Source organism: Anabrus simplex, chromosome 5 (assembly GCF_040414725.1).
Source record: "Anabrus simplex isolate iqAnaSimp1 chromosome 5, ASM4041472v1, whole genome shotgun sequence".
NCBI classification, from domain to species: Eukaryota; Metazoa; Arthropoda; class Insecta; order Orthoptera; family Tettigoniidae; genus Anabrus; species Anabrus simplex.
The window spans coordinates 329,209,683-329,224,456 of record NC_090269.1 but is presented as its reverse complement, the minus strand read 5'-3'; the positions used below and the strand labels follow the sequence as shown (position 1 = coordinate 329,224,456).

The 14,774-nt window shown below is 40.1% G+C and overlaps 1 protein-coding gene and 1 non-coding gene across 3 annotated transcripts in view; both read right to left on the bottom strand.

Annotated features, from left to right (window-relative positions):
* Positions 1-14,774, bottom strand: part of aub (aubergine) — a 322,859-nt gene that overhangs the window by 196,830 nt on the left and 111,255 nt on the right. For both annotated transcript variants that reach the window (XM_067147583.2, XM_067147584.2), the window contains exon 8: positions 6,080-6,235. In XM_067147583.2, coding sequence (XP_067003684.1) covers positions 6,080-6,235 — 156 coding nt within the window. The remainder of the gene's footprint in view (positions 1-6,079; positions 6,236-14,774) is intronic.
* TRNAL-CAA (transfer RNA leucine (anticodon CAA)) lies at positions 9,422-9,495 on the bottom strand. Its single transcript has one exon. It is a non-coding gene; the product is annotated as a tRNA-Leu (tRNA).

The window sequence follows — 14,774 nt, the reverse complement described above, 5'->3', positions numbered from 1 at the left end:
ATCCCAACCCATTGTCTTCAGTATATCCCCAGAAATACTATCAATTCCAGCTGCTTTTCTAGTTTTCAACTTTTGCATCTTATTGTAAATGTAATTATCATATGTTATTTTTAATACTTCCTTAGCATTAGTCTCCTCCTGGAGACAATCTTTACATACTGCTGACTGAATACTTCTGCCTTTTGAAGATCCTCACATACACACTCTCCTTGTTCATTAATTTTTCCTGGAATGTCCTTCTTGGAGCATGTTTCTTCCTTAAAATACCTATACATACCCTTCCATTTTTCACTAAAATTTGTATGACTGCCAATTATGCTTGCCATCATGTTATCCTTAGCTGCCTTCTTTGCTAGATTCAATTTTTTGGTAAGTTGCTTCAATTTCTCCCAACTTCCACAGCCATTTCTAACTATTTCATACCAATCAGCACCTCCTTCTTAGTCTCTCTATTTCTCTATTATAATAAGATGTGTCTATCATTCCTTACCACCCTTAAAGGTACAAACCTGTTTTCACATTCCTCAACAATTGCTGTAAACCCATCCCAGAGTCTGTTTACATTTTTATTTACCGTTTTCCACCGATCATAGTTACTTTTTAGAAACTGCCTCATGCCTGCTTTATCAGCCATATGGTACTGCCTAATAGTTCTACTTTAAGACCTTCCTTTCTACCACATTTATTTTTAACTACGACAAAAACAGCTTCATGATCACTAATGCCATCTATTAGTTCGGTTTCTCTATAGAGCTCATTTGGTTTTACCAGCACCACATCCACGATATTTTTCCCTCTTGGTGGTTCCATTACTTTCTGAATCAGCTGTCCTTCCCATATTAACTTATTTGCCATTTGTTGGTCATGCTTTCTGTCATTCGCATTTCCTTCCCAATTGACATCTGGTAAACTCAGATCTCCCGCTACAATCACATTTCTTTCCATGTTGTTTCCCACATAGCTGATTATCTTATCAAATAATTTTGAATCCCTGTCAGCGCTACCCTTTCCCGGTCTGTACACTCCAAATATATCAAGTTCCCCATTATCTTTAGAAATGAGCCTTATACCTAGTATTTCACGTTTCTCATCTTTAACATTTCCGTAGCTTATAAATTCGTCTTTCACCAGATTGAATACTCGCCCTCCCACCATTCCTATCTTATCACTACGATACACACTCCAGTTCTGTGAAAAAATTTCTGTGATTATACCATTTCTCAGCCATGATTCAACTCCTATTACAATATCTGGTAAATATACATCTATTAAATTACTTAATTCTATTCCTTACTTTACAATACTTCTACAGTTCAACACCAACATTTTTATGTCATCCCTACTTGATTTCCAGTTCCCTGTTCCCTTATCACCGCTCCCTAGGTCACCCCGTTTCCCTGAATGTACCTCCCTATTACCCTTGCAAATAAATTTCCTAACTTATACGTACCACTGCGGTTTAAGTGAAGGCCATCTGAGCGCAGATCCCTATCTCCTACCCACCCATTAGGATATAGAAATGTCACTCTCAGTTTCCCACTTTCCCACTCCATAGTCTCATTTAAATCCCCAATCACCCATCAGTATCCCTCCTACACAGTATTCCACTGATAATCTCCGCTTTCTTAAACTTCAACCGTGCAGCATTAACCAGATCCACCCCGTACGTTGTTGGTACCAACGTGAAACACTACCACCTTCTCCTTCCCCTCCTCCCTCTCTTCTAATTTCCTCAACATCTGCCTCAACCTAATTCCTGGATAACACACTACCCTGGTTCCCTTCCCTCCACACACTTTCCCCAAGTGTCTAACGATGGAATCCCCAATGACCAGAGCCACAACCCTACCCACCTCATTTGATCCCCTCCCCTCCTGGTCAGCCCTATCATTCATGATGGCTGCAGAAGCTACTTCCTCTTCCCTCTTCTTGTTCCCATGACCCTGTTCCACCTGTCTTTTCTTATTCTCTACTCTACGTTTACCTTTCCTAGCTTTTCCCTTCCTCCTACTTCCACACATCTCGGCAACAGTTCCCTGTCCCTCATCTTCCCTCTGTTCTACCTGGAGTGACTTGTACCGATTTCGCACAGACACCTGTCCTGAATTCTGATCATATATAGAGCCCTTAGTCTGCAATCTCGTTCCCTTTAGAACATTAAACCACCTATCTTCTACAACTCCCCCCTTTCCGTCCCCTTCCTCTCGTACACCTACTGTAACCTGTACATTGTTTAAGGGAGTCCTATCTTCCTTCCTGTCTTTTGTGAGAATCCTAATTATCTCCCTCAAACTCTCCAACCCCTCCCTCATACCCCTCAATGCCTCGCCACACCCACAGTTCAGTTCGTACACTTGCACTCCTTTACGGGGAGAATGAAAAGAAAAGGAAAAATGAAATAACTTAATTGCAAAAAAATAAAAAATTTTAAAAAAATATATGAACGGAAGGATATGTTGTCTGCGATAGTACTCAAAGATCACACGACAATAAGGTAAATAATATACGACTACACTACAATACTACTCAATCAAACTATTTTTATCCTACAAGCCCTAACAGGATAAAAACTGCTGTTAATTACTGAATACCATAAGGAATACACATGAACTACACAATTCCAAACTGCAATTAAGCCTATCCTAATTACAACAACAGACTTTCAGTAAGAGTTTCTACGGATACCTCTACTACACCAGTACTACAAATATTTCACAATAACAAAATAAGAACTACTAAATTCTAATAGGATATTACTGGTATACTACTGTACAGTATACTACAATAATTTTTAAACTACGTTCAGACATATCCTAATTACAATTCCAGTACCGTATATCAGTACTAAACACAAAGAGAAATGCAATTTACAAGAACTACTGTACACAAAGATTACCAACAAAGCTAAATAGACTAAACTACAATACTACTTAGTCAAACTCTATTTTTATCCTACAACACTTAATTACTGAGAGCCTCCGTGGCTCAGACGGCAGCATGTTGGCCTCTCACCGCTGGATACCGTGGTTCAAATCCCGGTCACTCTATGTGATATTTGTGCTGGACAAAGCGGAGGCAGGGCAGGTTTTTCTCCGGGTACTCCGGTTTTCCCTGTCATCTTTCATTCCAGCAACACTCCCCATTCTCATTTCATAGTATCTATCACTCATTAATGTAAATCACTTTGGGAGTGGCGACCCCATCGTAATAACAGCCTATATCTGATTCATTCATTACATCCCTGACCTGGTCAATGACTGGAAAGCAGGTTGAAGGTTTTCATTTTCAACACTTAATTACTGAATACCGAAAGGAATACAGAAGAATTACACAAATCTAAACTGCAATTTTTTTTTCTAGTTGCTTTACGTCGCACCGATACAGATAGGTCTTATGGCGACGATGGGATGGGAAAGGGCTAGGAGTGGGAAGGAAGCAGCCGTGGCCTTAAGGTACAGCCCCAGCATTTGCCTGGTCTGAAAATGGGAAACCACGGAAAACCATTTTCAGGGCAAACTGCAATTAAGCCTATCCTAATTACAACAGAATTTTAGCAAGAGATTTTCTATAGATACCTCTACTATACCAGTACTACACGAATACAGTATTTTACAATAATAGAATAAGCACGCTAAATTCTAATAAGATATTACTCATATACTACTGTATAGTATTTTACAGAGTAATGTGAATTCAAAATTTCTCCGCGTCATGAAAGAACGCGTCTTCCGGAATGTGCAGGGGTAACTTTGCGTACTTTCACCTACTTTGGCATGTCTGCAGTGTGCTTCATATCTGCTATGTTCGAGCAGAATCGTAATTATTTTGTATTCCACATTTTAAGGAACGCCACAATATAACCTAGCAGGCAGTGTGCGGAGAGGTAAGATCCGCTAGCACCGGCGATGCCGACAGTAGGCGAAAAAGCTTGGCTTATAGCCTATAATCAATTCGTACACACCAAACAATATTGTCAATGCCGATAAAACTCCATTGTTTTTGTTTGTTTTATTTTGTTAAATGCTGAGGACAAACGGACTTATGGTTTTAAAGGAAAGAATTGCCAGCCGGGAAATGTACTGTGTTGCTATGCAGTGCACACGGAAACGACACTTCCTTCCCCTGTCATAGGAAAGTTTGAAAAGCCACGATGTTTTAAGGGCATCGGGCACTTTCCATTCATTACACTCTGAAGCGAGAGACTTCCTTCCCCCTCCATAGGAAAGTTCAAAGAGCCACGATGTTCTAAGGGCGCCTGACACTTTCCATGCCAGTACAAGGCATCTGAAAATGCCAACAGTACAGTAATCCAAAAGATAAAGCATGAGGCAGCATAATTTTTCCCCATCTTTGAATCGTGTTTCCTTTCCTTTCATTGCGTAAGGTTATGTTTGCCATTGTTTTATACAAGTGCATTATTTGAATAATGTAAATGCACCATGTTAGATACATTTTTTGAAATAGGTTTTGTTTTTTTGTTTTTCCCCATGGCATTTGAGAGCTTTGAACTGTGAGTCAAGGTTAATTGCATGCAGTAATGGGTCTTAGAATATATTGTAACGCCACAAGGGTTGGCATTTCCGAAGTACAAATTGGCGGTTAATTCGAAATCCAATATTTGCGGCCCAACGACTTTGAATTAACGAGGCTTTACTGGATGTTGTCCCAGGCCACAACTAATTAAGCTGCGACCACGACTTTGGTCTCGTAGAAAAAAGAAAACCTTGAGAAATGAGAGATTCCCTTGGATGTTGTCAGACTTCTCTGCACTGCTTGCACAAAAAAAAAAAACCCACACTACCATTTATAAGAACTCTGATGGATAAAGATTTTTATGATTTAAGCAGCTTACAGTTGCTTTAATAAGAAAACTTTAGAAATTTCTTAGGTTGTTTGGGTCAAAGTCAACAAGAAAAATCCAGGAAGTGTTATACACAAAAACTTAGTAAATTTCAACAGAGGACAAAAACAAAAGTTTTTAAAAAGTGGGTAACAAACGAAACTATAAAAACTAAACTGCCACCGTTGAGAATGATATCAAGACTGAAGCTGAAAAGAAGGAAGATTTGTAAATGATTCCATACCTAAGAGAAGAAAACAAACTTTCCTACACTCAAATAACACAGTAGCCATGGTTTGAAGAGCACTGTTTACTAACAGAACTTTTAATATTTGTAAAATTATAGCCTAAAGACACTTACTGTATACTACATTATTTTCGATCATTAATTTTTTCACCAGCAAAGTTCTCAAGAACTTTTACTTAGGGCCTATAAGACTTGAGTATTTTTTTTTAAATGAATAAAATTCATTAAAAATGTTTTCTCCTTTCTTCACCAAAATGTTATCCATGACCTGTTGTTTGCTAACTCTCCTTTTGTAAATTTTGCCTTCCATTATTGAGATACTTTAGGGCACTTAGCCCAGTTTTAAGGGTACAGGAGTTGGTAAATACCTCATTTCATAAATTTTTCAGACAAAAGAGGTAATTACATGTATAATATTCCTTAGGTAACATTAAGCTTTCAAGAGTGATTATAATGTAAGTGCTTCTGACTTCAGCTTTTCTGGAAGAAAAATATCAAAAACAGGGACTAACATTTTTCTGTTAGATTTTGGCACTTAGCTCAATTTTTCTACTTGGTCAACTATTGATGTTCTACTGCACATTTGCACTTACAGTTTATTTCACTAGCAGCATACTACTATAACCAGTATAACAATTGAACATAACAGCAAGGTCTTGGTAAGCAAATCACTTTCTTTTGTCATAAATGGTAAAGGTATAACAAACAAAGCAGTAATTCTCGAAGTGTCCAAATACTTAAGTTTCCTCAACAAAATTAACCCAATTCAAGCCAATGTGCTTTAACTTTCCATATTATAAGTAATAGTTTCTTATGCGTATTAAATTCCTTTGTCTTTTCAGAATACCTAATAAACAGAAAAGTAAACGCTGCTTTAATGTTTAACGGACCCACTTCATATAGATCACTAATATTGAAACTAGAAGGACTTGCAAATTTGCTTTCATAGGATTTTCTATTTAAATAAACTCAAATATATACAGTTAACATACCTCAGCATAATATTTCTTGTAGGTGATCTCTGAACCATCCCGCAACTTGAAGGTGGAGTTCGGGGTGGCTTGGAAATCAATATCATCAATTCTGTACGTCCGATTATTATAGTCTGTGAGCACAACACAGCCAATGATTGCCTGCTGGAAGGTTCTCTGTGTGGATAAAAAAAGAAAAAAATACAAAGTCAGAAAAGATCAAACTATAGTATCATAATACTGACAAGACAGCATAAACCAGGAGATACCACTGGGAAGTCCATCGAAAGAAGGCTTCGACTACTCTATAGCGTGAGTTGTTGGTGGCCATTACTTTTATCCACAGGTAAGTTTTTCACCTGCAGTTCACATTTAGTCCGCTTTGTGCAGACGACGTCAGCTCAACAAGCCAAACCTTGCAGAGAATATGAGACCACATTTGGTACACCTGAGAGATGGGGATGGACATGGCTGGGTTTATCCTAGTTTCCTTCTAAGACGAGCCACTGTTTTAGTCTTCGATACTCTGTTTCAAACTCCTCGACTGCAGTGGATGTACTTCTATCCTAGTGATGGCGATCCTCGCTGATGATGCTTGTTTAAAGGAACCTGACATCTAAGGTCATCGGCCCATGGCGATCTTCAGCAAGTGTGTGCCAAGTATTGGTGTCTATGTGCTCTTCATGGCCCTTTTGACTTAGTCCTTGCAGATTTTCAGAGGGGCACCGCAAGTCGCCCTGCGTGAGAACAATGGAAAGAACCTAACACCAGACTGACGACATTCATTCAATTTGCAGACCAATCACCATAATTGTCAACTCAGGATGTAATCAGTTGAGCTGGATTCCAAGTGAATTCCTAAGACGTCACTGAGGTGTGTAAACAAGTGAACGAGACTTGTATTAGAAATTAAAAAATTTACCTACCCCGCCATAACCTGGGTGTTCATCACAAAACCAAAGGTGCCAGCCATACCACCCACCGTCATAATTTCAAGTAAATTACAACATCTATTTTGGAATTGACCACGTATGTTTGTTATTCTTGCCGTACTTTGTTTGCACTCTTACATCATTTAAATTGTTTTGGCGATACTGTATACCTCGAGTTACCATTAATCACATTTTCAGTCCACAGTTTGCATTTGATTTAAACGGTTATCCTACCAAGACAGCAATATACTGTATATACAAGCATTAATATAGGCCTTTAGTGTGACATGTTATGCAGTACGTAGACTAATTTCACATCTGACATATTCCGTGGTACGTTCTAGTTAGAACTTCAATACGGACAAGAAATGAAATTTATAACCCGCAACATTCTAGTTAACCGGCAAAATCTACAATCTGTAAAAAGTTCGGTGAAGTCAGATCGGTCGATCCGGCAACACTGGCGACACACAACGCTGCACCTGTGTAACAGCAGGTTTTGACCACCTGCTCCGAACGTTGTTCAGTTGAGCATCATGTGTGTGCCGCGTAAGACCTATTTGGCAGTGCGTGTTTAGTGCATTGGTTCTGAATGGCGAACAGGAATATGAACGACCAAACGATCTATGTACAGTTTTGTTTTAAGCTGGGTAAGACACCGAAAGAAATGCATGCGATGCTGGCATGTGTTTACTAAGATCAAGCACCGTCCTTGAAGTGTGTGCACGAGTGGTTTGCCCATCTTCGACGAGGCCGGGAAAGTGTTTCTGACAACCCCTGTAGCGAAAGACCGGCGACCGCTGTCAGTGACGAAAACATTGAAAAGTTGAGGACATTAATCACGAACGAACGGCGATTAACCATGCACGTGACAGCGGATGAACTGCAGATTAACCGTGAATCCGTGTGACAAATCGTTACCCAGAAGTTTGGGAAGAGGAAAACTTGTTTTCGTCTTGTGCCACATCATTTGACTGACGATCAGAAGCAGGCACGTTTAGAGGCTTCACAGGATGTTTTCGAATCGGCAGATGCGACAAAAATTTCTTGACCTGTATTGTCACTGAGGATGAAACCTGGTGTCTCAGGTACGAACTTGAAACAAAACGGCAAAGCATGGATTGGCATTCTCCGGGATCCCCTGGTCTAAAAAAAAGAGCCGAAAAGTCACGCATCAAAACAACGTGCATCACCTTTTTCGATAGTCAAGGCATTATCCACAAGGAATTCCTACCCAAGGGAACGACATTGAATGCTGCATGGTACATAAATTTTGACCCATTTCATGAAACGTCTACTCAGGGTACGACCCCAGTACGCACAAGGTTTATGGTTTTTTTGTCCATGACAACGCTCTCCCACACACAGCCAATATCGTCAAACAGTTCGTTGCAAGAACGGGGGTGGTGCAACTTGAACATCCCCCATACTCGCCAGATCTCAATTCTCCAGGCTTGTTCCTATTCCCACGACTCAAACTAGTTTTGAAAGGAAAGAGATTTGATTATATTCCTGACATCCAACGAAACGTGACGAGGCTTTTGAACACCATCCCAAAGGAAGTCATCTTGCAAAGTTTCCACAAAAAAGTATTGCTGATCTCTGCAGTGCATAGTTATGGGACGGGACTTTTTCAAAGGACAGTAAGGTCACTGTCGTGCATTGTTCATCTATGGTGATAGTACAGGACTATTCACCAAACATTTTTGACACAGGTTGTACTATCCGCCTACCCCATACTTGCCAGACAAAGGGGATTCTACTGTAGTAGTTAATGCACTGAAATGAAATGGCGTATGGCTTTTAGTGCCGGGAGTGTCCGAGGACAAGTTCGGCTCGCCAGATGCGGGTCTTTTGATTTGACGCCCGTAGGCAACCTGCACGTCATGATGAGGATGAAGACGACATATATACCCAGCCCGCGTGCCGGCGAAATTAACCAATTAAGGTTAAAATTCCCAACCCTGCCAGGAATCGAACCCGGGACCCCTATGGCCAAAGGCCAGCACGCTAACCATTTAGCCATGGAGCCGGACAGTTAATGCACTGAAGGACAATAAATGAAGTTACATAAAATCTACATTACAATGTAGAAATGAAAGGAAATACTGAGAAACTGTGAAAGAACAGCACATTACAAAAATGAATGAGCAGTATGAACAAATGGATTCATTTCAAGGAATGATTGTTGATATACAGGGTTATTCACCTAACATGTTACACGCAAATAACTTCTAAACCATTAAAGATATCAGCATTGTTTTTTCATATTCGTAAATGGTACGCAGGGTCTTGTAAAATAACGTGCTACTTAGTCTTATGGTGATTAACAACCGAGATATTCGAAACAGACTTTCAACCTATTAGGTCGTGTTACGTACATTTAGTACGTGTTGAAGTGAATTTAAGTACAGAACAAAAATGGCCAACCAGACACCAGTGGGATCTGAACCCACAACCTCCCGATTTTGCGTCGGTTGCTCTACCAATTGAGCTATGGTGGCCTAGGCCACCTTTGTTCTGTTGGAAAGCAACCGACGCGAAATCGGGACATTGTGGATTAGATTCCCGGCCAGGTCAGGAACTTATACCTGGATATGAGGGCTGATTCCAAGTCCCCTCAGCCTACGTGATAACTTTTAATTGATGAGCTATCGAATGGTGAGATGGCAACCCCGATCTAGAGAGCCAGGAATAACAGCAGAAAGGATTCATTACACTGACAATGCGTCGCCTCGTAATCTGCAGGCCTTCAGGCTAAGCAACGGTAGTTTGGTTAATGAAGGCCCATGGGGCTGTAGTTTGGTTTGATTTAGTTTATGAGTGTAAGTTTATCATTTTTGGTGCTCACGATATGCCCAGTAGTTATTCATTCATTCATTCTGATAATCACTGAAATTGCTATTGCCATGTTCATTTCTGCTGAAGTGGGTCTTTAGAACTACAGTAGAGTTTCGCTCAACCGACCTTTGCTAATCCGACATTCTGTGTTATCCGACACTGGTAGGCTTAATTTGAACTTTAGGTGGAGGCATTTCTAGGACACCCGATGTGGAGGGTGGAGCGTGGGACAAGCACTGGCAGTCATGCGATAGGACCGGGTTTTTCTCAAGGACAGGTGCAGCGAGTTTTCAGTCATTGTTCAGTGTGGTATTGGTAGGTGTGGATGTTGTAGTTTTCATACCCTCTGTGAGTATGGCGAGTAAACGGAAGAAAGTGATTGTTTCTGAGGAAGACAAGTTGAGTGGGTTAAAGAGACTGGACAAAGGGGAAACTCTTCAAAAAGTGGCTCCAGATTATGGTGTTGGACGTGTTACAGTGGGAGAATGGAAACATAAGAAGGAAGAAATTCAAAAGTGGTGCTCTACCAGAGCACTGAAAATTAGAAAAACAATGAAAAATGTGAGTACGAAAAAGTAAGCGAAGCATTAATTCTTTGGTTCACTCAAAACCAGGAAAACGTCCTGCCAATATCTGGCCCCATTTCGCAACAAATGACGATGTATTTCCAGAAGGAGTTTAATGAAGGGGACCCTAATTGTACTGCCAGTGCTGGGTGGCTTGATCGGTGGCAAAAAACTGTACGGCATTGGGCAGCTTAATACCTGTGGAGAAAAACTGTCAGCTAAATCCGATGAGGTCGTGAAACATAAAAGGGAATTTCAAGAAATAATTCTTGCTGAAGGATTAACCGGTGATCAGATTTTTAATTGTGATGAGGCTGGACTGAATTTCAAGATGCTGCCGTCAAAACGTCTCGCAGCCCAAGCCTGGCTACAAGCGTCGTAAGGAAAGTTACTGTTCTTGCCTGTACTAATATTACTGGGAATTTAAAAGCAAAATTGCTTACGATCAGTAAAGCAAAGAAGCCTGGAACATTTAAAACATTTCTGTTAGTGTTCCTGTTCATGTTCCTCTCTCCTAACGCAACGTCATTATGCCGCCAATGGACCAAGGTGTGCTGGAAACATTGAGGAGGAAATATCGCCGGAAACTCCTTTCATCTCTGATAGAGAAAATGAACAATGGCAATGAAACAACATGAAAGACGTGGCATACTGGAAAGCGCAGTCATGGGAAGAAGTTGGAACAATAACATTAGAAAGGAACATATTGTTGAGTGAGGTTGAACATCGAGAGGAGGCGATACAAGACATGGAAAAAACATTGTTCCCTTCCTGAATTGCGTTCCTATCTGTGAGGATGCTACGACTCAAGATGTAAGTGGTGTGCACAAGATCAGCTGTTTCAACTAACTAATTGTGATATTCTTGGTTTTGTGAATGCTAACGAAAATTAGGAAGGAGGCATTTCAGAACAAAAGGAGAAAAAGGTGACTCATAATGAAGGATTATCGTTGATGGCGGGATCCTGCACCAAGAAAACGTGAATCAGCAGGCAAGCAGACATTGTTGACAAGTTTCTTTTCGTAAGACATTTCGAATGTTTTCGTTCAGTACTGCATCTACTGTACCATAAAACCATAAAACATAGTAATACAGTATAGCCTTCGTGTTTGTTTCAGTTCATCTTCAAAGATATTCTGTATTATCCGACATATTCGGTTATCCGACGTACTCCAGGTCCCGTTTAGGTCGGATAATCGAGACTACTGTATGTTCATTTTATTTTTCTCTGCACCTGCTCTCTCGGTTCCAACTGCATTGAGATCATACTGTATTTCATGGAACGCTTGTCCTACTGTCTTCTTTCCAAGAGTTCTCATCACTAGTAGTAGTAAAAACATTTCCTGGTAGTCACAAGATGTGAAAGAGATAAAGAGTTTCCTTTCTTTGTGCTGGTGACTGAGTCCATCTCTTGATAGACAATATCGTATAATCTTGAATACCACCAGTACTTTCCCCCCAAAAATATTGGTTCTAAATCTTGGGTGTGGGTCGTAGTCAAGCAGTTCATTCTCGTAAATATTTACTACGTTTACATGGAGTATTGAAATAATTTGAATACGGTTACCATACTCAATATACCACATGTAAAGTGGCATTCAGGTCTTATTATGTTTTAGTTGCATTCTAAAAAACAAGATTAATTTTTTCTCAATACGGTTACAGTGGCATGTAAACGCGAAATGTAAGGTAATGAAATATGGCAAATCAAAGAATATTGGTAAATAAGCAGTAAATATCAAAGCCACTGTTGCAGATGCTCGATCGTCATTTGTTTCAAAAGTGTTGCTGGCATGCTGGGTGCACGAATAGCAGATCTCGCGGGATATCGCACTTTGCAAGAGTCAAGACTGTTGGTTACCTCGCTCACATTCGAGTTCCGTATCTGTCCCGTGAAAGTGCTGTCTCGATAGTAAGGGATGGATTCAAAACTGCGCCTGTGGTCATTTTCTGTGCGTGAGAAACTTTAAAGCGAAGCTGAAATATATGGAAATCATGCCGTTGGCATAAAGTACGATTTTGATGAACCATGTATTTGTGATTGGCGGAAGGAGGAATAACTCCTAAAAGGTAACGACGATTGCAGAGCGTTCCGCAGGTGAAGTGCAGTGTTTCTGAAAATTGAAGAACAACTCCACAAAATTTATGATGGATAAACGTGAGTTAGGATGTGGTGTTTCTAGTGAAATGTGTCAAATGAAAGCACTAGAGATCTCACAACTCAAAACACAAGATTTTACTGCAAGCCGCAGATGGATCCGAAAGGGATTGTGCATTCGGAGACATACGTCTATTTCATAACATATCCCTGGAGCGTATGAAGAAAAATGAACGGCCTTTCAGCATCACATTCATTTGAGGAAGCAAAATTTTTATTTGCTGTCACAAATTGGGAATGCTGATCAGACATCTGTCTCTTCTGAAATGCCATTGGAAAACACAGTGGATACAAAGGGTTCTAAGAGGGTAAACATCAGAACAGGGGGTAACGAAAAGCAACAATGCACGGTGCCGTCTTGTATATCTACTCCCCCTACCCCTCCTAAAGCCGAAACACCGTGACTAAGCGACACGCCTCCTCCCCACTCCACAGCCTTGCCTCCCCCGAATGTGGATTTTGACGACAACGTGTGAAACCAGAGATGCCAACTTTCAAGAAATGCAATCGGGAATATGCATGATCCGGGGTTTTAATAAGAAATATGCTAATCTGATTCAAAATTTCATGCAGAATTCAAAAATGTGATCAGAATGTACAAACAATAACTCCAAACATGATAAAAATCTAAATTAAAGTACGAAAATGTCACGTCACACAAGTACGCGATCTCATTGGTCTGACGTCATCGTACAGGTTGACTGAATTAGCAGACGAAATAACACAGTGATGGGAGAAGAAGGATACACTTAGCGTATTTCTACTTTATGTTAGTGTCTGGTATAGTTAAATTCGAGGTCTATACTTTGGATAATAATCTGAGTGGTATATTTTAGACTTAAAATGAATCCTGCGCAGACAGTGAGGTAGAAAACTTATAAATGGTGTATAGTTCCAATGTGCAATAGCACATCGCATACCATCCCAAACAAATTGTTTATAAATGTTCCGAAGACGCTAAAACTAGGGAGAAATGGATTTTGGCGAGCCGGCGAAATGCTGGTGATATATCGGAAAAGTCCACAGTTTATTTTTTTGAAGGTCATTTTAACGTAAGTTGAATTTGAATTTTCAATCACATTTCCATGTCAACTGTTCTAGCGGTAAAACTTGAAATTTTAATCTATGATGTTTAATTAAATGCTGATTAATAAAGTATTCTCCAAACCTAACCTATGTTTTGGGTGATCCATGTCAAAGTAATAAACCAAAGTTGTTATGAACCATGTTGACAGCTCTAATTATACCAGTTTATCTTGGCATGCGACAGTTATTTATGTCTTTTTTGAAGAGCTTACATTTGTAAAGAAATTTAGGCTATAGCTAAATACTCTATAATATAACAAAAAATAGACGCGTACATCATGAAGAAAAACATGAATTCAACAAATGTATATCTCTACACAAAACCAATGCTTATCTGTTGGGGTTTTGAGTTAACAATGCTCAATTATAATACTCATCATAATATTAATGAAACAAATAACATAACTGCACACAGGTGAAAATAGTGATGTTGGTGTTTAAAATAGTAACCAACTTAGCCTAAGTTTTAGGTTATACAAGCCAAGTCAATAAACCGAAGGGTAAAAATACCGGGCGAGTTGGCCGTGCAGTTAGGAGCGCGCAGCTGTGAGCTCGTATCCGGGAGATAGTGGGTTCGAACCCCACTGTCAGCAGCCCTGAATATGGTTTTCCGTGGTTTCCCATTTTCACACTAGGCAAATGCTGGGGATGTACCTTAATTAAGGCCATGGCCGCTTCCTTCCCATCCATAGGCCTTTCCTGTCCCATTGTCGCCATAAGACCTATCTGCGACAGTGCGACGTAAAGCAAATAGAAAAAAATAAATAAAAGTCACAGCACCCAAAGACATTCCTGTATTGAACGACTAAAATGTCACCAAGACACTTTTCTTGAATGATATGCTCAGCGTATTAAAAGCCGAATGTAATTAATGTTATTGGCTTTACGCCCCGCTAACTACTTCTACGGTTTTCGGAGACACTGATGTACAGGAATTTAGTCCTGCAGGAGTTTTTACGTGCCAGTAAATCTACCAACACGAGGCTGACGTATTTGAGCATCTTCAACTACCACCGGACTGAACCAGGATCGAACCTGCCAAGTTGGGGTCAGAAGGCCAGCACCTCAACCGTCTGAACCACTCGGCCCGACTTGTGAAAACTAGATGAAGTCATATTTATATTTATCTTTAT